This window comes from Asparagus officinalis, chromosome 9 (genome assembly GCF_001876935.1).
Source record: "Asparagus officinalis chromosome 9, Aspof.V1, whole genome shotgun sequence".
NCBI classification, from domain to species: domain Eukaryota; kingdom Viridiplantae; phylum Streptophyta; class Magnoliopsida; order Asparagales; family Asparagaceae; genus Asparagus; species Asparagus officinalis.
Genome location: NC_033802.1, coordinates 27,822,157 through 27,849,811, shown reverse-complemented (window position 1 = coordinate 27,849,811; position 27,655 = coordinate 27,822,157). Strand labels below are relative to the sequence as shown.

The 27,655-nt window shown below is 37.5% G+C and overlaps 1 protein-coding gene across 1 annotated transcript; it reads right to left on the bottom strand.

Annotated features, from left to right (window-relative positions):
• Positions 1,095–23,958, bottom strand: LOC109824315 (furostanol glycoside 26-O-beta-glucosidase-like). Its single transcript, XM_020390883.1, has 13 exons — positions 23,511–23,958; positions 23,209–23,278; positions 16,214–16,272; positions 16,029–16,104; positions 15,577–15,654; positions 13,569–13,656; positions 13,241–13,490; positions 10,726–10,841; positions 10,398–10,618; positions 3,905–3,936; positions 2,943–3,042; positions 1,632–1,740; positions 1,095–1,457 (listed from the first exon to the last, which is right to left on the bottom strand). The coding sequence occupies exons 1-13, from the start codon at positions 23,799–23,801 to the stop codon at positions 1,289–1,291; spliced, it is 1,659 nt and encodes a 552-aa protein (XP_020246472.1). The 5' UTR covers positions 23,802–23,958; the 3' UTR covers positions 1,095–1,288.

Genomic DNA, 27,655 nt, shown 5'->3' with positions numbered 1-27,655 from the left:
ATTTTAACGTAATTAGAAAAATATGTATGATTTTAAAATATTCATAAAAGAATCTTAAGAGTCCAAATATTTATTCACAAAACAATCTTAAGAACCCATCAGAATTTCAATCTAATTATTAGAAAAAATTTGATAAAGCGAGGAGAATTTGAGATGTTATTTTGGGTAATTAGTGTAAATAATTTGTTTATTATTTGTGGATCACAGAGCATATTTTTACAATAGGAAAGTTTTTTAATTTTTTAGGTCTTTACATGTTATATTTTTTATGATGTCTTTTATTGTATTAATATTTTAAAGAGAGATGGTTGAACCACTAACCCCTCTTTATAAAAATTAATAAAAATGGGGTATGTGGTCTTTTCTAAGTCAAGTATTTGTCGTGTAACATACTAGACCTAATGGTGTTAGCTTCAAGGGCCTAAAGTGAGAAGAGTTCATTGGGTTTCTCGGATTTTCAACTTGAGGGCGGGGGGGGGTTAAGTGAGAAAAGTTTAGGGGGTTATCTCAAATTTTTATTGTTATGGGGGGTTATCTATAATATGCTCAAAATTGAGGGGTTTCTCAAAAATTAAAATAGTTGAGGGGGTTTTCTAAGACACCCCCATAGTTGGGGTTTTTTTTCTAAAATTAACCCATGACTTTCTGTTGAGAGGCTCTCTACGTGAGTTTTTTAGTTAATTTTTATATTTAAATATATGATTATGTGACTTTTTTAAATTCTAGATAGTTATAATTTGATAAGGATTAAAAATATTTTATTATTAGAAATTTCTAATTATAGGTTGTTTTAATTTGATGAGTATTCGGTGATATAAGATTAGGTGTTAATATGTTATTTTCTGATAGGTCAAGTGACATATAGGCATATAGGTAATTATGATATGACACATGTCAGGTTTTTGTGCCTTTACGATATGACACATGTCAATTTTGTGTGAGTTTAGAAGTTTCACCAATTTCTCTTTATAAAGAAGGGATTTGATTAGTTGCTATTGCTTTATTGCAAGACATGACTTTCTCAGTTGCAAATATATATATTTCCAAAGGAATGGGTACTCTCTCATGAATAATATAACAACAAATAGCTTTATCTTTGAAGAACTTTATTGATGTTGCTGAGTTTTTGGTGTAGCAATCAACAAAAAATAAAAAATAAAAAATAAAATAAATAAAAAAAATCAGATAATAACTAATAAATTATCAAACAGCACCTATAAACTAATTTCAGAGAGGTTCACTTTATCCTGCGTTACTCCACAATTTGCACCATTGAGTGCAAGGGAATCTACGACATGAGGAACCTCCTATACCATTTAAAGGATGCCTTGGGATATCGCTTTAATCCCTTAGCATAATCAATATAAATAAGCCCAAATCTTTCACTATATCCTTCGTACCATTCAAAATTATCTGTTAAAGACCATGTGAAATATCCTTTGACGTTAACCTCTTCCCTGCAAATAAAAGAAAATATTGTCACTACGTTGTCAACATGGGCTTTGGTCTTAGCCAAAGTTTTTTATATAGAATTGGTACTCATCGACTATGCAGTGTGAAGCCTGTTATACTTAAATGCATAAATTTCAATCTGAAGCCCAATGATGACCATTTGTTACTGTAAAACTTACTGTATTGCAGTTCGAATTTGAGCAAGATGGAGAGAAATGTAGTCAATTCTATCCTCATCGGCACGTGCTTGTTTAATTGTCAAGGTTCCATTATCCAGTTGTGCAGTTCCTGCAGAAGCAAAACACAAGGAATCAACTTCTTAATACTGAAGATCTGTTACTGATCATTCCTAAAAAAAAATTTAACCCAAGGATTAGTTGTAGATATCCCTTCCCATCTAAGCTTGACTAGCACCTTTCAGCAGTACAGTAGGCAGACATTAGACTGTTTTATGTTTTGTTTTTGTTTTTGTCTCTTTTTCTTTTTGAACGTAAACATAGAGTGAGAAGCCCTACTCAAAATATAAGAAATCGGAGTTTTGTAGGATAATAATTCTTGTTTTAGCTCTTAAAAAGTACTAAACTAATTCTAGAAAAAACCCCTTTCACTTTAGGAGCTTTGCCCGGAAAGCCTAGTGGACTTTATAGATAAAAACAGGGGTTTTGCTATATTAGACCCGAAGATTGTTCTTATTTACTAGAAATTATGCACATAATATGAAAATATGTTGTTTTTGCATTTGTATCTTTAAAATACAAAGAATGGTTTCGTTTTATTTATAGAGTCTGCATTTAATAGATAGGGAGGGAGTGTGAAGATCAAATGCCGTTATATATTTACCTTCATTATTGAAGTTGAAATAGATAATTGATTTTTTATCCTCACTATTTTCTTTACATATTACTGTAAATAGATTGAGAAAAAAATAAATGCATAGAACTTTGGCTTTTCTATAACCTAAAGTATAACAAACATTCAATTATTTTATAATCAATTTATTCACAATTTATTTATTTATTTTGGGGTAGGTAGGGTAGGGTAGGGTAGGGTGGGGTTGGGGGGGGGAGTGTATTCTGTGATTTATAAGAAGTCGGTTGTGAAAGTTATCCTTAAAATTAAATGATTGGTCAAAAGTGAGGATGCTGTCAAAACTTTTTTATGGTTTTGCATTTCTGAATTCTTTACATTGGATATTTGTTAACACATTTGTTTCATCTTCAATGTTTATATATTTTTATTTTGATGCAAACTATTTAACTAAAATTCAGAGGTGGTAACACTAGCAAAATAATTGAGTGATGATAATTGTTAGTAAAAATATATTTGAGGGGGGTTATTTCCAATCTACCCTTTTACCACTAAGCAGAACAATATAATGGTTGAACCATTCATTACTAAGTTCTCATGAAAGAAGGTGTTCATTTGTTCCAATCTTCTATGATTTTTTGTAAACAATCATGTACGTACTGCGTGTTATAATAAATACTAACCATTTTCCGTGATATAGATCTTCGGATTCTTGTATCTTTTCTTCGTATACACTAACAAGTCCTTTATTCCAATAGGAACAACATATATCGAAGAACCTTCCTGTAATCAGAAACATAATAAATAGATATAGTTAAATATAAATTATACAGAAATATGCATCAAGGAAAATCTAAATTAAGCAATGCATGATTTAAAAGTTTCCAATGTTGACATGAGCTCGTACAGTTCTCATGTTATAATCTATATTTTGTTTTTTCTCACTTTCATATCATCATTTGTAAACCTTCAACACCATATGAGATAAGTCATTGTGTCACATATTACATTAACATTTCATTAGCAGTGTCCTTCTGTAGCGACTTATTATCCTTTGCAATGAAACTATATTTTAAAACTTTAACGGATACAGTATGCTCTCTGTAAAGTTCTATTTAGAATGTTTAGTCTTTAGTTTTAACTTTCTTCAGAAATTATTTTTCTTCTAAATTTGTTTCTAATTTACATTAATGTTTTTTGTTATAGACATCTGATCCTATCTCAATCAGTTAAATAATGCATGTGAATAGTTAGCGAATTTGGTTATTTAAAACTTTTGTATGTTTATCTTGCTTAAATATTGAATTACGACAGTGACTTTGGTAAAGATAAAATACATAACATTGCTACTTTGCTATGTTGTTAATGTTTATTTGGACAAAGGAAAAGGAAGCACCTTGATAGACACATGCTATAAGTTATCCAAAATATTTTTACCAAGAAGTAATTAATGGCCTGTTCATAAGCTATTTAAATACAAAAGGAGCCATGCATTTTCATTTAAGTTGGCGTGCTTGTAGTGTTATCCTCGTCAACTATCATGGCCCCAAATGATTGAGAACATCATCACATTTGATGTCGTATAACTTAAATAATAAAGACCGGAACTAAAGAAATATTTACAAATATAAGTTATACTTCTTACCAATTTCCCAATTGGCTTTCCATCTTTTTCATCTGTTGGAACAATGGTCAAAGATAAAAGTGCTTAGTTACTTTCTAAGAAATAAATCTAGATAGAAATATGGTTGCTTATTGCTAAGTGATGGAGAAGGTACCTGGATAGATGGACCACTACATATAAATAAAGCTATGATAATTAAAATCACTATTTATAGCACTCTGTGTCTTACCATTAGGGGTGCATTCGGTCCGGATACGGCTCAGATATGATACTTACCATATCCATATCTGTTTATCCATCTCGAATACGGATACAGATATACATCGGTAAGAAAAATTCATACCCATATCCACTAAAATCGAATACGGTTACAGATATAGATGCGGATATATAAGTGGACATGCATGCGGATACAAAACGGATATGAGAAAACTAGATAGTATTGAGAAAAACATAGTTCACGTGATACAAAAGAGGTCGTTAATATGTTCATTATAACCAAAAATCTAGGATTAGACATCTTGATCATCAAAATTAACCACAAATTCATAATTTAAGAATCAAAACTATCGTCAGAGTATGACTAATATGTATTCGGATATTTCGGATACGAATATAGATATTTTACTATAAAACCATATTCGTAACCATATCATTTTAGTTATAGATTTAAGTAACCATATCCGTATCCTAATGGATATGGTTACATATATTTCCTCGGATTCGGATACGGTTTAGCACCACTACTTACCATATTATTGGTCATGAAATGTTAAAAAGAGATGAGTATGTTGTTATATTGTCAACATGTTGTAAGTACCCAAAATATCATGTCTGTACATATCGACTTCTTTGTTGATAATGTAGATTTGTTAACAATACATACATGTAAGTTCATTCAGACAAGTAAAAGGAAGAGAAATAATGTCCAAGTAAGATTATGATCAAAGAACATAATTATCAGATGAGTGATGACTAATATTTAATAAAGAACATAATCATTATAAAAATGATAACAAATGTAAACTCTATAAAACTTAATTAAGACATTATAATTAAAAAATAAGTTATAGAAAATATGTATTTAATTCATCTTCATATGGGTCATGCCTTAATGGAGTAAATAATCCAATTTTAGTTCTTAAGAATACTTGCATCCTTGAAAGTAATCATATATACTGTGTCTCACTTACAGATCAGCAAGTTAATATTTGATGCACTAACTTCAAAAAAAATATTCTCACTTAAGTATTTGTCGCTTTAGGGATGTTAAATGTCTTAAATCTCATAGAAATTTTGTTAAATTATTTAATGTCATTTAGGCGAAGATTCATCCATATAAAAATAAGGTATTAAAGGATTAATTACATCTAAGTATTATGAGGTATGGTGTAATTACATTGGTGGCTCAAGAGTCTTCATTTGTATACTGATAAATTTGAGATTACTGATCGACTGTAATTATGCAGTGACCTTGGAGTCTATTTATTTTTCCTTCTAAAAGTTACTCGTGTAAATACAATCAGTAATCTTAGCATTACTGATATAGATACACAAACTCCCGAGTCACCTATGTAATTACTGTTAGTCTAAGTGTGTAGACCCAAAGCTGCAATCGAAAAGACGAAGAAAAACAGTCAGAAGACTGTGCGGTCGACCGCAGTGGCAGAGCCGTAGACCGCGTGCACTGCAGGAGACTGAGAAGAAGTTTTCGCTCTGGTCGGTCGACCGGCGTGGCCGCTGCGGTCGACCGCAAATGTGCACAGGACCCTGTAAACAGATTTTTCTCTGGCCGGTCGACCGGCCTTGGCACGGCGGTCGACCGCGAATCGCCCAGACAGTTTCCTGATCTGTTTAGGAATCTGTTTCAACCAGGATTCTATATATACCCCAAACGATTTTAGGGTTTGTACTACATCAAAAAGAGAGCTTTTTGACTGCAAAGAGAGAGAGAATCTCAGAGAGATTTACCCCTTGTTTGAGAGCTTGTATTTTCTTCTTCAATTAATAGAAAGATTGTGTGGTGTGGCTCCCGAGGACGTAGGCACGTTGCCGAACCTCGTTAAATCTGTGTGTTCGTCTCTTTTACTGTTGGAAAGAAGACGACGGAGTCAGATGGTGACTGGGAGGTACTGGATAGGAAGGCTCTAGGGCAAATCCGGTTGTCGCTCGCCAAATCAGTAGCCCACAATATTCTGAATGAGAAGACGACGGTGGGGCTTATGGAAGCGCTCACGAAGATGTACGAGCAACCGTCGATAGCAAACAAGGTGCATCTAGTCAAAACTCTTTTCAAACTCAAGATGGCAGAAGGACAGTCCTTCACGATGCACCTCAGCGAGTTCAACACGATTGTTGATCAACTTATCTCCGTGGACATCACGTTCGATGACGAAGTGCAGGCCCTTCTACTACTATCGCAGTTGCCGGATAGTTGGGCAGGTTGTGTGACGGCAATCAGCAATTCGGCGGGGAAAGAGAAGTTGAAGCTGAATGAGGTTGTTAGCATGATTCTATCCGAGGAGGTTAGAAGGAAATCGTCTGAATCAGAAGGTTCAGGTTCAGCCCTAAGTTTCGAGCAGAGAGGCAGAAGCCAGAAGAAAGGGAACGAGAACAGGAATCGGTCGAAATCAGTGAAGAAGAGGCCGAACTCGAAGGTTAGGTCTATCAAAGGGAAGTGTTGGAACTGCGGCCAGGAGGGCCATATGTCTTCGGTCTGTAAAGCACCAAAGAAGGATGCGGGTGAGCAGGAGGCTCATATCGTGCAGGATGCCTTGATCCTTGCTATGGATAGCGATTCTGATTCTTGGGTCATCGACTCAGGAGCTTCTTTCCACGCCACTGCTAATAGGAAACTACTTCAGAACTATGTAGCAGGGGACTTTGGTAAAGTATACTTGGGGGACAATGAACCTTGCAATATTGTTGGAAAGGGCGACGTTCAGATACAGATAAAGGGCTCTAAGTGGAACTTGAAGAACGTGAGATACGTGCCGAAGCTGAAGAGGAATCTTGTTTCGGTGGGACAGCTTGGAGCAGAAGGCTACGTTTCGACATTCACCGGGGATTCGTGGAGGATCTCCAACGGTACGATGGTTGTTGCCCGAGGCAACAAAACGGGAACTCTCTACCTCACTTCACATGCGAGTGACACCCTCGCAATTGCAGCTGGCAAGGAGAGTACAGATCTGTGGCACAATAGGCTGGGGCACATGAGCGAGAAAGGGATGAAAATTCTACATTCACAAGGAAAGCTAACCGGGATCGACACCGTGGAAGTCGGGGTTTGTGAAGACTGCATCTTTGGGAAGCAGAAGAGGGTTAGTTTCCAGAAGGGTGGAAGGCCACCTAAGGCTCAGAAGCTAGAGTTGATTCATACAGATGTATGGGGCCCAGCCAGTGTGTCTTCTTTTGGCGGTTCGAGATACTACATTACCTTTATCGACGATCACTCGAGGAAGGTGTGGGTTTACTTCATGAAGCACAAGTCAGAGGTGTTCGAGATCTTCAAGAAGTGGAAGGCCATGGTCGAGAACGAGACAGATCTGAAGGTGAAGTGCTTGAGATCAGATAATGGTGGAGAATACGAGCTGGAGGAGTTCAAGAGGTTCTGTGCTACGACTGGGATTCGCTTAGAGAGGACTACTCCAGGGACGCCGCAGCAGAACGGCATTGCAGAGAGGATGAACAGGACCTTGACAGAGCGTGCGCGGAGCATGCGATTACATGCAGGTCTGCCTAAGACATTTTGGGCGGATGCGGTGCATACGGCAGCATACCTTATTAATCACGGGCCATCAGTTCCATTAGATTTTGGGATTCCAGAGGAGGTTTGGAGTGGAAAGAAGATAAATCTCTCACACTTGCGGGTATTTGGTTGCGTGGCTTATGTTCATATCAGTGACCATGTCAGGGACAAGCTAGAAGCTAAGTCACAGAAGTGCACATTCATTGGATACGGCATTGATGAGTTCGGGTATCGCCTTTGGGATGAGAAGAACAGGAAGATCATCAGGAGCCGGGATGTGATATTCAATGAGGAGGTGATGTACAAGGACAGGGATAATGCCAATGATAGCCAAAGCAGTGGGAGCAGCACTACGGATACAGGTGGATCCGAGTACATGGATTTGGAGGAACTTCCAGATGGGGGCGACGATGTCAGTTCTGACCGTAGAACAGAGGAGACTACAGGTGCAGAAGCTACTACCCAGGGCGTGGAGCCTAGGAGGTCATCTAGGGTACCCAAACCAAATCCCAAATACCTCTCGTCACTTGATTATCTACTCTTAACAGATAGCGGAGAGCCGGAGTGTTATGAAGAGGCAGTGCAAGTGAGTGAATCTCAGCAGTGGGAGCATGCGATGCAGGAAGAGATGGATTTTCTACTCACTAATGAGACATGGGAGTTAGCCCAGCTACCTGCGCAGAAGAAAGCCTTGCACAACAAATGGGTCTACCGGGTCAAGCAGGAGAGTGATGGAAGCAAGAGATTCAAGGCCAGATTAGTAGTGAAAGGGTTTCAACAGCGGGAAGGAGTGGACTACACGGAGATATTTTCCCCTGTTGTGAAACTCACAACCATCAGAGTGGTGTTGAGTTTGGTAGCTGCAGAAGACCTCTTCCTTGAGCAGTTAGATGTGAAGACTGCCTTTCTTCATGGTGACTTGGATGAAGAAATCTACATGAAGCAGCCTGTTGGCTTCATTGAAGAAGGAAAGGAAGAGATGGTGTGCAAGCTCAAGAAGAGCTTATATGGTTTGAAACAGGCCCCGAGACAGTGGTACAAGAAGTTTGACAACTTCATGCAGAATAATGGCTACAGAAGATGCAATTCAGATCATTGCTGTTATTTCAAAAGGTTCGAGTCCAGCTTCATTATTTTGTTATTATATGTTGATGACATGTTGGTAGCAGGACCATGTTTAGAAGAGATAAACAGTTTGAAGAGGCAGCTAGCAAAGGAATTTGCAATGAAGGATCTGGGTGCAGCGAAGCAGATTCTAGGGATGCGAATCAGTAGGGATGAAGCTGAAGGGACATTGAGTTTGAGCCAAGCTGAATACATTGAGAAGGTACTTCAGAGGTTCAACATGCAGAATGCTAAAGTTGTTAGCACACCCCTTGGAAGTCAGTTCAAGTTATCTGAGGAGCAATCGCCTAAGACAGATGCAGATAGAGAGCATATGAGCAGGGTGCCATATTCTTCAGCCATTGGGAGTCTCATGTACGCGATGGTTTGCACGAGGCCGGACATCGCCCATGCAGTGGGAGTTGTGAGCAGATTTGCAAGCAATCCAGGAAAGCAGCATTGGGAGGCCGTAAAGTGGATAATGCGGTACTTGAGGGGAACAACGAACAAGCCACTATGTTTTAGGAGGAAGGAGTTGGTGCTGTATACATCTTGCCAAGAATCCAGTATATCATGCCAGAACGAAGCACATCGACGTTAAATACCATTTTATACGCTCGCTGATCGAGGACGGAAAGTTGCACTTAATGAAGATTTTGGGGAGTCAAAATCCGGCAGACATGTTGACGAAGGCAGTCACCATTGAGAAACTGGAGTTGTGCGCAACTTCAGTTGGCCTTCACGAGTAGAAGACGAAGGCGGAGCCACACTACGAGGATCGGCGCGATCGTCGGGATGTTGATTGAAGAAAGAATTTTTTCAGAGAAAAAGATACATGCGAAGAAGGGGAGAGTTCGGGTGAGCTCGATGATGACGCTTTGGTCTCCAAGTGGGAGATTGTTAGTCTAAGTGTGTAGACCCAAAGCTGCAATCGAAAAGACGAAGAAAAACAGTCAGAAGACTGTGGAACACATTTTTCTCTGGCCAGTCGACCGGCCTTGGCACGGCGGTCGACCGCGAATCGCCCAGACAGTTTCCTGATCTGTTTAGGAATCTGTTTCAACCAGGATTCTATATATACCCCAAACGATTTTAGGGTTTGTACTACATAAAAAAAAAGAGCTTTTTGACTGAAAAGAGAGAGAGAATCTCAGAGAGATTTACCCCTTGTTTGAGAGCTTGTATTTTCTTCTTCAATTAATAGAAAGATTGTGTGGTGTGGCTCTCGAGGACGTAGGCACGTTGCCGAACCTCGTTAAATCTGTGTGTTCGTCTCTTTTACTGTTTTTACAAGGTTAGATCTTTATTTGTGGTTTATTCCTACTTTCCTACTTTCAACACAAGGTCCGGAAGGGCAAGGGTTCGATTGATTGTTTCGAATCCCCAACAATTACCTCATACCTTATTATATCTGAGTGTATCCTAAAAATGATTAAATGGATGTATATATAATAAATATGATTTCAATTTGACACGACACCAGAAAAGTTGAACTACGTTGTCATGCAAATTTCATGTTTAAGATATATAGGGTGTTACTGTTTAACATATAAAAACATTTTCATGTATAGTATCCTCACTGTACTTCATTATCAAATTAACTTATGAGATATATACGAGCAAATAATGTAATCAACCATTTTTGGAAATGCAAGGACATACTTAATTGTGTAGCATAGGATTCTTCTATAGTGTTTGAAGGCTTGAAAGTGTTGGGCGTTGGAAGGGCACGTGCATAAGCCGAGGTATAATAATTAAGCCCCATGAAGTCGTAGGATCCTTTAATCATCTCTGATTCCTTCTTTGTGAAAGATGGAAGCCTATCCCCAACTATAAGCCTCATAATGAATGGATAATCTCCATTCACCAATGGATCCATGAACCTGAGTCCAGTTACATATTTTCATAAACACAGATAAATGTCTATTTAAATGTTTAGTAAAGAACATAGATTGTATGATTATGAAATTAATCAAGACATGGGAATTACCATCCGAGCATAAAGTCGATAGATCTCTGTGCTGCTGCTTTGTCTTCATGTGAGTTTGAATATGGTATAAACCACGTGGTAATTTGTGTAATTCCTATCTCCCCTCTTTGCACAGCCTGAAATTTTGTCAGGCATACCGTATGAGATTATGCTTGCCCTTGTTAAACAAAGCAATTTGTTTAAACTACTTCATAAAGTTGAATATTAGTTGTTAAGAGTGCGTCGTACCCGTTCAGTTAAGTGTGGATGTGGTTTAGGAAAAGAAAAAAAAAATGAGGTGTGATTTAGTCCAATACTGGAAAGATAAAATGATAGATATGGATCAAGTATATACTTGAATTCATGACTTGTACACGATATTGATCTTTTCGAGTCAACCGGGCCTAAATAGATTAACTCAATACATCTCTAGTTAATAGATCCTTCCAACCGTAACAAATTGTTTTGTGCCGCTGGTTGTATCGGCCTTTGTTAGATATTTTATTTCTTTCAATTTTCTTTTCATGTTTTTCCGTTTTATCTGTAAAATATTTAGTTTGGACGCTATCTTCATTAGTCATATGTTCTGGGCTCCATTTAGGCTCAAACGGATTCAAGCCAAGATGGAGAGATGTTTAAGTCTCTATTGGACGTAGACTTGTTCTTATTAATGTTGTCCTTAATAGTATTCCTCTCTACTATGTCTTTTTATAAACTGCCTTGTTGGCTCATCATAGAGATTGGTAGAACAAGAGGAAATTAATTCCTTATGGGTGGGATCGAGTGCAGATTTTATTTCTTTTAAATGCCTTGTCAAGTGGTAGGATGTCTGTTGGAGTAAGCAGGAAGGAGGCCTGGGGGTGAAAGATACCTCTCTTTTCAACAAATTTCTCAGTGTTAAATGGAGCTATGGAAATCAGTCAAAAATGATTTTCTTGCAGGTTTAATCCTGGCTTCTCTATATAACAGGAAGTGGCTTATTAAAGTTGGGTAAGTAAAGTTCTTCTAATTCTTATTTTTGGAATTCTGTTCTCTTTCTCAGTGGCTCCTTTTCCCCTCTGCTTCAACTGAAGTTTAGGTAAGGGGAAGTCTATGCGTTTGTGTGAGGACACATGGATAGGTGTAAATTCCCAATCTAGTCTATTCCCCTGGCTGTATGACCTTGCATGGTTCAAAAATGTCAACGTTAGAAGCCAAGGTTTCTCCTGAAATCGACTGTGGATTTTGGCAACCTCATCTTCGAAGATCTAATTCAGTTGATATCCTGGCAGACAAAGTGAAGTTCCTTCACCGCCTTTAATTCAGACCTAAATTCATCTGTTTCTCAAGATGAACCTCTCTAGGGCACTTCTGACATTTTCTCTGTGAACTCCTCCTATAAATTCACTGGAGGTGTTGCATATAATCTCAAGGGACTAGTCTTGAACCCTATCCTCCCTGGCAAAATTAGAATCTTAATATGGATTCTCTCAAAAAACAGATTACATACCAAAGATAATCTGAGCAAGAACGAATGGTGCGGTGAATTTTCATGTATATTTTGTGGGCATGACTGGGAAACAGCTGACCATGTCTTCCTATCATGTCCTTTACCTACACGGATATGTGAATATATCTCAGAACGCGTTTGATTTAGTCGCTTGGCCTGAGGCTTTACCGACCATGATTAGCTCAATCATCTCAATGTCAGTTGGCTCAAACTTGTTTTGGCTCTCTGTTCTTTGAACAGCATGTTGATATATTTGGGCTGCTAGATACACTTTTCTTCATAAATGACTGGTCAGGGGTATCAAATGTCAAAGCTGTGAGGAAGAGAAAGAAGGCCTTGGACGAGCACCCATGCTCACGATTCAGGAAAGGAGGGATCAGGTGAGGAAGTTTTGGCTGTAGATCTGCTGAACACCTAAGGATCTGAATCTATATATTTTTGTTTTCTTTGGGGACGAGCTGCATGGTTGTTTTTCCTTTGGAGAGAAGCTGAACACTAATGATTCACGCAGGAGGTGTTGGTGTCTTGGCGGAGAATACTTTTTTTTTCCTTTTTCATTTTATGTTATGTTGTTTTCTGAATTTGAATGATCGTCATTAGAACTCTTGTTTCCATACTATATGTCAAGGACTGGCTTCGGTCTCTCTGTGTAGTGACTGGACTGTGGTGAATGACGACAAATTTCGCTCTTTAACCTCATAAATGCACATAGGGAGAAAGACTTCCAGCTCAAGCGATTAGAAACCTCCAGTCCTCTCTATAAACGGGGATGTTCCCATGGTTAAAAAAAACTACATGTGGAAGAAGAAGGGAAAGGAAAAAGAAAAAAAAATTAATTGACAAAATATGAGTTTCATGAGTAGGCAGATTAATGGTGACATTTTTTTTTGCATCATATATGCTAATTATAGACATTGATTTAACTTGGCTCGGTTCACACTGAAAGAGCAAGATTGAACTTAGTTTTAGTTTATACGGGGACAAAAGACCAAAGGTAGATAATTAGCCTTATAAAAACTTTGGTACGTATACTAATACATGAAATACCTTGAAGTTGTGTCTATAAAGTGCAGCAGCAGCTCCGTGAGCCAATATCATGTTGTGAGCGACGATGTAAGGTTCAGTGAGAGAGTTGCCAACACTACATCCTAACGTTTTACTACCACGCCCGGGTGCATTAATCCCAACCGAATAGCCCAATGTACAAAAGCTCCATGGCTCATTCAATGTGATCCAATGCTTGACTCTATCTCCAAATTCTTGGAAACACACTCGTGCATAATCCTTGAAATCATCCCTGTTAAAAAAAAAACCTCCTTTTAATCACAAAAACTACAGTTTGATTTCAGCTCACATAGTTGGATTTGTTACTCACACAATTTTACGATTGCGAAATCCCCCATATTTATCTTCCAGAGCTTGTGGTACATCCCAGTGGAAGATTGTCACAAATGGTGTTATGCCTGCATATGTTTGTCAATGAAAAATGTACAGGATTTTGATAGTAGATGAAATCATTCACAGGACATATCAAGGAAGGATAATACTAACTAGATTATGAACCTTAAACTATTTTTGTACTGCTAGAAGTAAACGTTTAGAGTCTTTCCACTTAATTTAGAGAAATTACCTTTTTACCCAAAGTCATGGAAAAGCTATGGGGCGCATAATGCGTTTGCTCCCGGCCCCAAGTGAAAATAGCACAAGACGCCCATTCAAAATATATATTAATATAAACAACCTTTGATATGCATCCTTATAACAGACTAGTATCTATACTACTTATAAAAGAGAATACTCATGTCAAAACTTTTAATTTCCTATTTTGCCCTTTTAAATTTTGATAATTCGCAATTATACCATTGGTTATAATTAATCCTTAGTGTAAATTGTGTAAGAAATTTATTTGGAAAAGCTCTTATTAATCAGCATTTCCTTAAACAGCTTGAACCTTAGTGTAAATTGAGCAAAGATGTGTCTCACATCTCGAATATTAGATCATCTTCTAATATTGCTATTGTGTTTACAAAATAAGTTTGTTCATGCATAAGGTTATAATGTTTTCACTCTATTAATCCACGTTGGGTATCTGCTATTTTGTAAATTTGACCCCCTATGTCTGTATGTTTGTTTCAGCTTTAAATGCTGATGATTAATATAGACTTTGATAAGGTAATTAAATTTGAAACATGATATCTTGTCGATTCTCGGAGTGGAGATCCCACTCTTAGTTTCATCTTTTTGGATTCTAGGAGTGGAGATCTCGCCTTGAGTCTCCTTTCCAGCTGAAGATAGAATATAAAATTCTTTTTCCTCAGTGTCGGGAGATAGAATATAAAATTCTTCCTCTTCCATTTCGGGTTCGTCTTTGCCCCAAGAAGAATACTCATGTCAAAACTTTTAATTTCCTATTTTGCCCTTTTAAATTTTGATAATTCGCAATTATACCATTGGTTATAATTAATCCTTAGTGTAAATTGTGTAAGAAATTTATTTGGAAAAGCTCTTATTAATCAGCATTTCCTTAAACAGCTTGAACCTTAGTGTAAATTGAGCAAAGATGTGTCTCACATCTCGAATATTAGATCATCTTCTAATATTGCTATTGTGTTTACAAAATAAGTTTGTTCATGCATAAGGTTATAATGTTTTCACTCTATTAATCCACGTTGGGTATCTGCTATTTTGTAAATTTGACCCCCTATGTCTGTATGTTTGTTTCAGCTTTAAATGCTGATGATTAATATAGACTTTGATAAGGTAATTAAATTTGAAACATGATATGAATTGGTTCCTTTTTATGTCTCATACCCTATAAGTTCAGGACTTTCAGGTATTGGCCAATCTAATTATCTAAGAATCCTAGGACATAAATCTCTTATTATGTCATTTATGTGGGTTTCATGAATATTGGTAAAATCTAAACCAGCTTAATTTAAAATCTAAATCATCGATTCACTTCATCATTTTACGGTTCACACTTAAAATTTTCAATACTGAACGAGTATACCCACGTGCAAACGCATGTGCACTTTACTAGTTTGATCAAAATCCAAAGAATGCCATAGTGAACGAGATAGAACACTGTCTCTGTTTGTTAGCCATGTAATGTCTCTGTTTGTTACACAATCACAACCAAGGTAATTGACATGTAATGTCTCTGTTTGTTAGCCATTGGCTTTGATTGGACCCCCAAGGTAATGATACATATCATTTTATTCTATCGTTGACCCTAGAAAATTCGAGACAAAAAATAAATGTTTTAAAATTTTGTCAGAATTTATCACTTATCAAGACCCCATACTTTAATTTCTAATAGTAAAAATACTTAAGAGTTTGCTGTTTGATATCACTATTACTAGGAGTAACTCTTCTTGTCTTACCATTTTCAATTAACTTGTCAATGAGATTATTGTAATACTTGATTCCCTGTTCATTTACTCCTCCTTTTACGGTCCCATCTACAAGCACAAGGAAAAAAAATTAGCAAAATATAGGGTGGAAGACAAATGATTTGCACAAGACAATATATTATAATAACTATTTGTTATTTATGAATGAAATAAGATCAACGTGGAGAAGTTTGCAAAATGGTCCCTTATACCTCCATATTTAAAGGCACTCAGAATATATTATAGAAGAACCTTGCTATTTGGCACCCAATATGGGCGCGCAGTCCATCTCGCATGCTACAAATAGGGGGTGGGACCAAAATCAGGCTGTGGGTCCCACCCCTGTTGTGGCACGCGAGATGGGCTACGCGCCCATCTTGCATGCCAAATAGCATTTTCGATTATAGGAAATATGAAAAGACGAAGTAGTTAAAAGAATTTACCTGGCAATATCCTTGACCAGGAGACAGAGAAACGGTAAGAATCGACACCCATCTGCTTCATGAGCTTTATATCTTTCTGCAATAATTTTTAGTTATTATGTAATTAGTTCCTGTATATGTATATATATGCACATGGTTCTTGTTGGTAAGCATGTAGTCATGATCTTGTTTCCTCAATTGCTTACTTTGTATTTGTGATATGCGTCCGTGGCTACATCTCCATTACTCCCGTCCTTAATTTTACCTACAAAAGCAATAATAAAAGTTAACTAATTTTATACAAATCTTTTAATACGTAGATAGCCCGCATAAACTCCTTCAAGCCACTCATTATAGTTTTGATATTTCACTTTATATATCTTTTTTTAACGTTAAACCTCTACCCAAAATCTTCATGTTTAAAATTTTATTATCAAAGTTACTGTAAATTTCCATGATTATTCTTCTGTTGCTTCTTTCCTTTAAAAAAAATTTGAAATTTACAAATAGTTTGCTTTAAAATCTTAAAATTATAAAAACACCCTAAAAAGTACAAAAAACTACAAATGGTGGTTATAAAGCTATCTGCAATTTTCAAATTTTTAGGTAAGTCAACTTGTGGTCATAAGTCGACTCATGCACAGGCATAAGTCGACTTATGGTAAGTCAACTTGTGTCTATGCACGAGTCAACTTACGTTCTGTTCTGGAATTATTGGTTTTGGCTCTGTCAAGTCGACTTATAGACACTGTTAAGTCGACTTATGATCTGTTCTCCAGTTGTTGATTTCGCTCTGCCAAGTCGACTTATAGAGCCTGATAAGTCGACTTATGTCGGGTTTTCTGCACAGTTTGAGTTACTATTTGGATTCTGTTTGGGTTTCTGTTTTGATATACATAGGAACACGATTTTGAGGATTTGGGAGTAGTGAATTGGGGATATTTGGAGCACAGAAAAGAGGTATTTTCTGAGCTATTGGTTAGCGTTTTATTTGGAGAGAATTAGAGATCTGTTGGTGAGGTTAATTGGTAAGTTCGAGTGATTTGTAATATCAGTTTGTACTCTTCTTCTCTTTTAGTGAAAACCTCATGCCCTTCTTACCCGTGGACGTAGGCAACTTGCCGAACCACGTTAAAATTGGTTGTTTGTGTTTGTGTCGTTATTTTATTATGTTTTGCCTTTTCTCGGCGCTTGTTTGGTTTGGTTTCTCGAAGCACATAGGTTTGGTGGCTTCTGCGCGCACAACAAGTGGTATCAGAGCTTGGGTTACGCTTGGACTAATTGGAGTAGATCGCTTTGGAAGTTCGTTTAGGACTTCAGTTTGTAATAAAGGTGTGATTTTTTCTATTTGTGGATCTCGTTTCTGTCGTGTGGGGTGAGATCTTTCGGAGGCCCTTGTTAGGGTTTCAGTTAGAGGTAAAAATCTCTCTTTTTCAGTTTGGATCTATTCTTCGTTTGATCTGTATTGTTTTGTTGGTGCTTTGAGAAAGATGGTCGAGAAAGAAGAAGTTGTGGAGGGTACTTCCAGCGTGAAGATCGTCCAAAATTTGAATATCCACTGTATGAAGATAGATATGGAGAAGTTTAATAACACAAACAATTTTGATTTTTGGAGATGTGAAGTTTTGGATGCGCTCAATGCGCAAAATTTAGAGGATACATTAGAGTTGGACGGGAAACTGGACGACATTGAGGAGAAGGTTTGGAAGAAGATGAATAGAACGGCGTGTGGTGTGATTAGATCTTGTTTAACTCAAGATTTAAAATATGATGTGATTAATGAGACTTCGGCTAAGAAGATTTGGGAGATCCTAGAGAGCAAGTATTTGACGAAGAGTGTGGAAAATCGTTTGCATTTGAAGAGGAGGCTTTATCGCTTCTAATTGAAGAAAGAAACCTCCATTGGTGATCACATGAACCACTACACAAACCTTCTTGCGGATTTGGTGAATGTAGATGTGATGATTAAAGATGAGAACAAGGCATTGTTATTGTTGAGTTCTTTACCCGACGAGAAATATGAGACATTCGTTCTTACTCTTATTAATGGGAAGACATCTCTTTTGTATAGTGAGGTCACCGCTACACTTGTGAATTATCAGTTTCGAAAGAAGGATAAGAAGACTTCAGTTGAGCCGGTAGCGTGGGCATTGGTTACAAGAGCAAAGAGTTCAAACCGTGGTAAGAGATCACAGTCTAGAGGGGCACGTCCTGGAGTTTATAGGAATCAGTGTGTCTTTTGTAAAGAGGATGGACATTGAAAAGCCAAATGCCCAAAGTTGACAGATCGAGCCGGGAAGAATAAGGGGAAAGCTGTTCAAGCTTCAGAGGTGAATGTTGTAAAGGCTAGTGGCGACAATTCAGATTCGGATTCTTCGGGCTATTCGTGCCCTGCATTACCGTCAGTTTGTGTTGCCGACTCTACAGAGTGGATGTTGGATTCGAGTGCTTCTTACCACATTTGTCCTGGAAAGGATTGGTTCTTCAGCTTTCAAGAGTTGGAAAGAGAGGATGTCATGCTCATGGCTAATGATCATGAATACCCTATTGGTGGTATCAATACCATTCATATTAGCATGTGTGACATGGTGATTCGGGAGTTGGCTGAAGTGAGATTCGTTCCGTAATTAAAGAAGAATATCATTTCATTTGGAGTTTTGAAGGCAGCAGGCTATCAGGTGATCTTAGAGGATGCATCTTTGAATGTCACATTTGGGTCCATGATTGTGATGAAGGGCGTCAGGAAGAAGAATTTGTATTATTTGATTAGGAGCACGGTGATTAGTAGAGAGCTGACGACTTCTTTGGATTTAGCTAGACTGTGGTTTTTGTTGAGGCTGGTATATTTGATTGGTTATGCCGTGCATGGTTTGTTGAGGAGTGCTTTGACCTGTAGATTGAAGTCCTTTAAGCATATTGGTATGAGCAAGAAGACCGAGGTGGAGTTTGGCACTTCTATCCATCGATCGAGGGGTCTTTTAGGTGATGTTAATTCAGGCATTTGGGAGCCTTCCAAGGAGGTATCATTAGAAGGTAATCTGTATTTGGTTTTCGTAGTTGGGGACTGTTCTAAGTATTGGTGGATTACAACCAAGTCCCGTTGGTGTGAAGTCCTAGAAGTCAACAACAGATGGAGGAAGTGTATTGACAAAAAGGTAACCAGTTGTTCTGGTTTTGGTAGGAGTTCTTTTTTGCATTTGTACCGAGCTCACGATATTTTAAGATACTTCATTGGAGAGGAAACATTAGGGTGACGAGATGAGATAACAGTTTTGATGTGTCGTTCCTTGCTGGAGGAGGATCGGCGTTAGTTGTCGAGCATTGGATTGCAAAGGAGTTTTCGGGATTTGACATATTTGAGTCATCTTAGTCATAGGTTGCCGACTGCTTGTGTGGAGATTTTGGATCTAGTGGAGCTGATTCAGATTTTAGGTTGCGTCGGATGTTTGGTTGCCCAGCATTTGGTCACATCGAGGATGTGAGACTTGATCCGATAGCATATTTTGGATTCAGAGGCTCGTTTGGTTATTAGTTGGAAGACTCTGATTTTGTTCTGAGTATGTATGTCACATCTAACTCTCAGCAGGTGAAGAGTGTTGATCAGATCGTTGGGATATCACAGCAGGTAGAGTGTGATGCTACCCCACGTTAGGTGGAGATTACTCCACATACTCTAGATCATACTGCATCGTTTGGGATTCTAGTTGAGGTGACATAGTTTGGGGATCATTTGGATTTGAATATAGATGATAAGTTGGTTAATTCGAGTTGGATATGGTCGTTGGTTCATCTCAGGTGGAGGTTTTTAGTTTGTTTTATTTTGGGACCATTAGGAGAGCTATCGGTCGTAGATTTGTTGGTGAAGAGTTGAGAACTCTTCTATTTGATTAAGGGTCTTTGAAGGTCATTTGGGTGAACTAAGTGAAGGCTTGATTCCTTGGGCAAGAAGATACGTAGGCAGTCATTTTATGATACAGCCGGTTTGGTGAGTTGATACCCACGTTTGAAGAGTGATCGCATTCTCATTTGGGTCTCGATTTGTTGTGGATTGAGTCCATTGTCATGGTTTTGTTCCACTTCGTACTAGACGTAACAAGTGGGACGTTTGGTTGGTATTAGTTTCGGCTCAATTTTGGTGTGTTTCTGTAAAATTTGGTTTTTTTAGGGTGTATCTTGCAATTTTAAAATTTTGAGGTGTTTACTATTTCTAAATTTTAATGTTTTCGGGGAGTGTTTCTATAAAATGTTGACTTATTTTGGGTTTTTTTTGCAACTTTAAAAACTATCATGATGTTTTTTTGCAAATTTCAAAACTTTCATGGTACTATTTATAATTTATAGATTGTGTACTTTTTGTAGATTTATATTTTTTAGGTGTGTTTTTGTAAAATTTGACTTCTTTAGGGTGTATTTTTATAGCTTTTAAAACTATTAGAGTGTTTTCTATAAATTTCAAAATTTTCATGGTAGTGTTTATAAGTTTTAGATTTTGTATTGTTTTTCAATTTTGATATTTTTGGGGCTATGTTTTCATAAATTTGACTTTTTGAGGGTGTATTTTGCAATTTTTGAAACTTTTAGTGTTTTTTTTCAAATTAAAAAAAACATTCATAGTATTGTTTATGATTTCTATATATATTTTTTTAGTGCTTTGTAAGTTTGGATGTTTTATGATTTTAGGTAAATTTTGAATTTTTGAGGATGCTTTTTAATTTTCAAACCTCTTAAGGTGTTTTCTGCGAATTATAAATTTTTTATAGTGTTAGATGTAGTTTATACAGCGTTTGTAAGTATTGATATTTTACGGGTGTGTTTTTAAAATTATGAATGGTAAGGATTCAATGATAAATGTGTTAAAGTTAAATGGGTTGCTGGATTAATCCATTTATGTCCCGATCCATATAAAGTAACGCATATCAATATATAACAGGTCGGGTCAGGTCAGGGAGTTACGTCATAAATTGCCACCCTTATGTGGAATGCCATTATGGACGGGTTGCAATTTGATCGGAGAGCTCCACTTGGGACTCAGTTGCTAACTATTATTGTAGCTTGTTAAATGGGAACGGTTTCAATCAAAAATTGAAGACTTTGGCACTCTCTACTGTTGGGAATTAGAGAGGAGATGAGGAGATAATCTTTTCTCTATTTATTCATAAACTGAAGGTGCCTTTTATAGGCTTACAAAAACAACTTAATCCCATAAAAATCTAAACTAATTAGCAACAATTCCACTAACAACATAACAACTAAAGACAAAGTCAACTTTGAATCGATCTTCAACATTCCCCCTTGATTCAAAGTTTCTTGTTATTCCTCTCGAATCTTCATAGAGCACTTCTCTCCATAATCTTGTAAAGCACTTCTCTTCACTTTGTGATGCACTTCTCATCTCAATCTTGTTGATGCACATAATCACCAACATTCTCTTAAAGGAGCACTTCTCTCAATCTCTCCATGGTGCACATCTCACCATGATTCCTAGAGTAGAATTTCTTCTACAACTGCTTGTGCCATGTTTGCTTGTTCTTCACGACAATATTTTTGGATATGACCAAATCTCTTGCATTTGTGACATTGAGGTTTTCCTTTATGCCAACAATCCTTCTCCTCATGACCAAGTTTCTTACAATTGTTGCATTGGACTCCTTTGCCTTTTCCTTTTGAAGATGAAGTCTTGGCTAATAAGGCTTCTTCAAAATTTTCACCATTTTCTTCATTCCTCATTGCTCTCCTTTGGTCTACGGCACTGAGGGCATTGACTAAATCCACTAGAGTTATTTTTGATAGGTTTTTAGAATCTTCAAGTGAGAAAATTTTAGACTCGTACCTTTCGGGAATAGTCACTAAAATCTTATCAACCACTCTTTCATTTGAAAATGTTTCACCAAGCAATCTAATTTGATTGACAATAGCCATAAGCTTACCGACATACTTTTTGATGGTCTCATCTTTCTTCATCTTTTGCATCTCAAACTCCCTCTTAAGATTCAGAACTTGCATCAATTTTGTTTGATCGTTGCCTTCGAACTCTTCCTTTAGCATCTCCCACGCCTCCTTAGGTGATTCACAAGTCATTATACTTGTGAAGATTCCATCCGACACGGCCGAATGAATACAAGAGAGGGCTTTTGGCTTCTTTGCTTTTTCTTCGTCGTGCTTCTTGATTTGTTTTAGGGTTGGATTTTGTGGAAGAGGGGTCGGCTCATAATCACTCTCAACAACCTCCCATAAACTCAAAGCTTTCAAATGAGATTTCATCTTGATAGCCCAAGATTGATAATTGTCTCCATTGAGGATGGGGTATGGAAGTGAAAAATTGTCGGATGCCATTGAAAAACAAAGATTGATCACTCTATTTTTTTTTAATCCTCACAAACCATAGCCGAGAGCGCCACAGTCACTCTCTCAACACAGTATGGGCTCAACATTCATCGGTTTAGAGCTTGGTGCAGCACTTAAAATTAATGACCTTGATGTCACTATGGTGTACCCTGAACCTTGGTGCATGCCCCGGCTTTTTACTTCAGGAATTGCTTCTTTCTATGAGGGTTATTATGCAAAGAAGGAAATCCAGACCCAGCTTGAGAAGCGTGTACAGATACCTTGAGCAGCGAACCTTGAACTTGACCACGTCCTTGCTCCTCTTGATCTCCAGAGCTCATTCCCCCTCCTCTTCAATCATCATCAGCCATGCCAAAACAAACAGGCTCTGATACCATGTTGGGAATTAGAGAGGAGATGAGGAGATAATCTTTTCTCTATTTATTCATAAACTGAAGGTGTCTTTTATAGGCTTACAAAAACAACTTAATCCCATAAAAATCTAAACTAATTAGCAACAATTCCACTAACAACATAACAACTAAAGACAAAGTCAACTTTGAATCGGTCTTCAACATCTACTACAGTTTATTATCTTTGATAAGAGAGAAATTGGGGCATTTTATAAGCATGGTGCTAGAAGTGGTGAAGTTCTGATCAAGATCATAAAAATCTATGCTTACTAATTTCTGTAACAGCTCTGTTTCAGTTGAGTATATCTAAAGACTACCGGATGAAAAGCTGTTTGCATTAGACGTTTTTTCTTCTTGATCTGTTGTGAGCTTGAAGCTCTGTTCATTTGCTGCAGAGCCATTGATGTACATAAACTCTTGGTGAATGAACAATAATTTTCCATTAACCAAGAAAAAAAAGGTACCTTTTTGCTGGTGGTTAAATGTGTCCCATATACTTGGTCCTTTGCCTCCTTCATTCCACGCTCCTTCTACCTGCACCTTCATACGTCTATTAATATTCTTCTATATAATATTGGCAGGACAAAGACTATGTCCCCGGAAAAGAATATAAGAATAAAAAACACAAGATCGAGATATTTAGATCCAATATTGTATATAAATTTTAATTTCTTCACTGAAAACAAAAATCTTCATAACTTTCACACGATCATCCTAATATTTACAAGAGAGAGAGAGAGAGAGAGAGAGAGAGAGAGAGGGAGACCTGGTATGCAGAAGTTGCGGTCCCAAAGGCAAATCCCAAAGGAAAACTGGACCTTCCAAGAACTACACCAGCCGGAACTGCCTTGCCTGCCTCCTCCTTCAAAGGATCAGTAGCAGTTGCGGTTTCATTAACAGAGCTAATAATGCGAAGCGAGCTCCTTCTCCTTCTAATTTGACAACGAGTTCTTATCTCATTCGTCGCAAGAGGAGTCCCCCTTCCTTTGCTTCTGACAGAGGAAAGATGAGAAACGTCATTAGTTGCTTGAATTCGAGCATATCGGAGTTTAGCCATTTTACTTTTTCTCTTGATTGTTGTGCATCTTTAGCCACTCGCCCGCCTGCTTATATAGAGGTAGCCGCCATCAACAACGCAAGCTCAGGTCAATGGGCAACTACTCAATTCTCTTATGCGCCGTTGGAAACTAAATAGTAAATAAATGTGCTTGTATATATATATTTTTTTGAAGTAAAAATAAGACAAGATACCCTATTCAAAAGATATATTATATATAGAATTTGATATATGCATTTGGTCCTGATATGGTTCGGATATGATGCATTTGGTCCTGATATGGCTCGGATATGATGCTTATCATATCTATATCTGCTTACACATTTCGGATACGGATACGAGTACATCTCGGTAAGAAAAATTCATATCCATATCCTCTAAAATTGGATGCGGTTACAGAAATAGATGCGGATATATAAGCGGATATGTAAGCGGATATAAAACGAATATGAGAAAACTAGATAATATTTAGAAAAACATAGTTCATGTGATACAAAAGAGGTCGTTAATATGTTCATTATAACTAAAAAACTAAGATTAGACATCTTGATTATCAAAATTAACCATAAATCCATAATTTTAGAATTGAAACCATCGTAAGAATATGACTAATATGTATTTGGATATTTCGGATACTGATACAGATATTTCACTACAAAATCATATCCATAACCATATCCTATCTATTATAGATTTGAGTAATCATATCTGTATCCTAACGGATACGATTACGGATTTTTCCTCGGATACGGATACGGTTTAGCAGCCTAATAACTACATCAATTGAAAGGATGATGGAAAGTTAGAATGGAAAGAAGAAAAGGACCGTAGCCTTCACCCATTCCCCCAAACCAAATGCCGAAATCCGAACAAAAGCGTAGGAAAATGCATATAAGTGTAAATTTAATAAACGTGCTGGTATTACCAGAAGTGCTTGTATTAAATAAACTAGCTAATATTAAAAGTCAAGCTAGGACCAAAGAAGTACGTTTTGACACGATTAAACTAGTGGAGACCACGGACAGTCACATAGGGGTATTAAAAAAACCCTATGCGGCTATGCCCATCGCCGCCGGGTACGACCGCGATGGGCATAGGGGTATTTTTTGCAAGCACTGGGAACAAACGACTAGCTGGTTTCGAGTCGAAATTTCCCTAGGCCACTGGGAATGAGATATCACAATTGTTAATTGGTGTTGAGGTAAATTTATAGACCACCACTTATTATACATGTCCAAATAAAGACCAAAGTTACTGTTTTGTAAACCGGACCCATATGCTTAAAACGCAAATTTTTTGGTCTAAATTAAGTTCCATTTTTTTTTCGAAAAAAAATTCTGTATTTATTACGCTACTGCATTTTGTAAGCGCCTCGATTTCTACATTGTAATATCCACTAACCTTACATGTGGTTCAAAATTAATACATGAAATTTTCATTTTTGTGAGAAACCCCAAAAGTTTAGGTGATATTATAAAATAAATAAAGTTTAGGGGTTTTATGGGAGACACCCTTAAAAGTCCATGTGGTTTGTGATGTAAACCCTATTCAAATCAAGAGATGCCCTTTACTCGATAAGTACAAAACAAACATATGCTAACTGAACTATGTCATAGCCCAATATAAACTAGACCAACCGAACACGCTAGCCACAGATTCAAAGTATTCTCCAATCACCATCATTCATTATCAAATTGTACTCTTCAAAAAAAAAAAAATCAATCAAAAGGACTAAAAATTTGCTGAGTAATGGATCCATGACAAAACATTCCAAAACCTAACCCCCTAACTCTACCAAACTTTGACTAACACCCAATAAGCATGCTCTAATCAATCCTATTGCCTTTATAACACTCTCTTTGCCTCACGGGAAAAAAAAAAGCAGGATATCATATATATAATATATATATAGTATATATATATATATATATAATATATCATACTATATATATATATTATAACACACAGTGCTTTCAAGTGTGGATTGGTGCGTTACCGCCGCTGGCAGTCGCCGGCCCGGCGCCCGGCCGCGGGACCCGGAAACCGGGGGGCCAGGCCTGGGTTTTTTCCCCCGGCCCGGGTCCGGTTGGCCTCAGCGCGCACCGGCCCGGTCCCGGGTGGCCTCAGCGGCGCCCGCCCGGCGCCGGTACAGTGCGCACGCCCGGGTCAACGCCCGGCCGGGCAAGCCGCGGGACTCGGAGCCCGGCCCGGGTGGCAACGGTCACCAGGGTGACGCGTTGCCGTGAATTTAAGGCCGGGCCGGGCGCCGGGCGCGGCCCGGTAACAAACTGGCCCAGATTGGCCCTTTGACCGTTTTTGCCCCCCAAAACGGTCAAAAAACGGCTATTTTGTGAGGTTATTTTGGTCATTTACCTAGGGGGCTGGTTCTATAAATAGAGGGGGGTTTTCATTTGTTTTCTTCACACCAAAAACTCATCTCTTCTCTCTTATACTCTTATACTCTTATACTCTCTCTTATACTCTCTTATTTATACTTTCTAATCCAATCCCCGAATGGCTTCCGGATCTGATTATGAAGAGCAAAACATATCTCCCGATCCTGAATTGAGTCCTCCTACTATGAGTCCTCCTACTATGAGTCCTCCTACCGAAGTTAATCCCGAATCCGGTGGCGACGAATCTGCACCAAGAGCTCCTAAACGGCCAAGATCCGATGTGTGGAATTTTTACGAGAAGATCGACGTCACCAAGGATGAACACGGTAGGATCCTCACCCAGAAGGCTAAGTGTGCTTTGTGCGGCAAGATTTTTCAAGCTCATCATAAGAGCGGCACCAACCACCTCAAACGCCATTTAGATAAACACAACAAAGGCCAGACTCCTCAAGGTGATATCCGACAATCTATGATTTCTCAATCCTCCTCTTCTGGTAGTCTCGGTAGTTGGAACTATGACGCTGCCAGAGCCAGGAAATGCGTAATCAGGTTTATCATTCTTAAAAACCTTCCTTTTAAATTAGTAGAAGATGATGAATTTGAAGATATGTTTAGAGATGGTTTTTATCCTGCATTTAAAAAAATTTCTCGTCAAACCTGTCAACGTGATATTTTAAAATATTATCAGCAAGAACAAGAAAAAATAATTTCTTATTTTAAAAATTTAAACTGTAAATTTTCTTTAACTTCTGATATTTGGACATCTAGAGCACAAACTGGATATTTATGTATCACAGCACACTGGATTGATGAAAATTGGCAAATGTTTAAAAGAGTTGTTTCTTTTATTGCAATAGAAGAGTCACATACTGGTGCTAATGTTGCAAATTTAATAATTGAAGAACTTATGAAATTAGAAATTTCACAAAGAATATTTTCTCTTTCACTAGATAATGCAAGTAATAACAATGTAGCTGTTGATTTTATCAGATCATCTTTATCATTGCCATGTCATGGTGATCTTTTTCATATTATGTGCATCTGTCATATTTTAAATTTAATTGTTCAAAGTGCATTTACTGAAATTAAACCCATGATAGAAAAGGTTAGAACAGTTGCTTACATGCATAGTGCTTCTGAACAAAGACTTAAAAGATGGAAACAATTTTGTGAAAGAAAAAATGTAAAAGCCTAGACTAATTCCAAAAGATGTTGACCATAGGTGGAATTCCACATATGCAATGTTAAGTGTAGCAATAGAATATAAAGACATTATAACTGATTTTATAAACTATTATGCTTCTAGTTCTAGTTCTGGTAGCACTTATGGAATAACTGAAGATGAATGGACAGTTATATGTAATTTAAATGATATGTTACAAGTTTTTTATAATGCTACCATGTTATTATCTGGCTGTTATTATCCAACCATTACTTTAGCTGCTTTACAAATTTTAA

Coding starts and splice junctions, on each gene's coding strand:
- LOC109824315 (XM_020390883.1), bottom strand. CDS start 23,801: ATGGCTAAACTCCGATATGCTCGAATTCAAGCAACTAATGACGTTTCT. Junction 13,491..13,568: donor TTTCGCAATCGTAAAATTGT/GTGAGTAACAAA, acceptor TTTTTTTAACAG/GGATGATTTCAAGGATTATG. Junction 3,937..10,397: donor ATCCTATGCTACACAATTAA/GTATGTCCTTGC, acceptor TTGTTCCAACAG/ATGAAAAAGATGGAAAGCCA.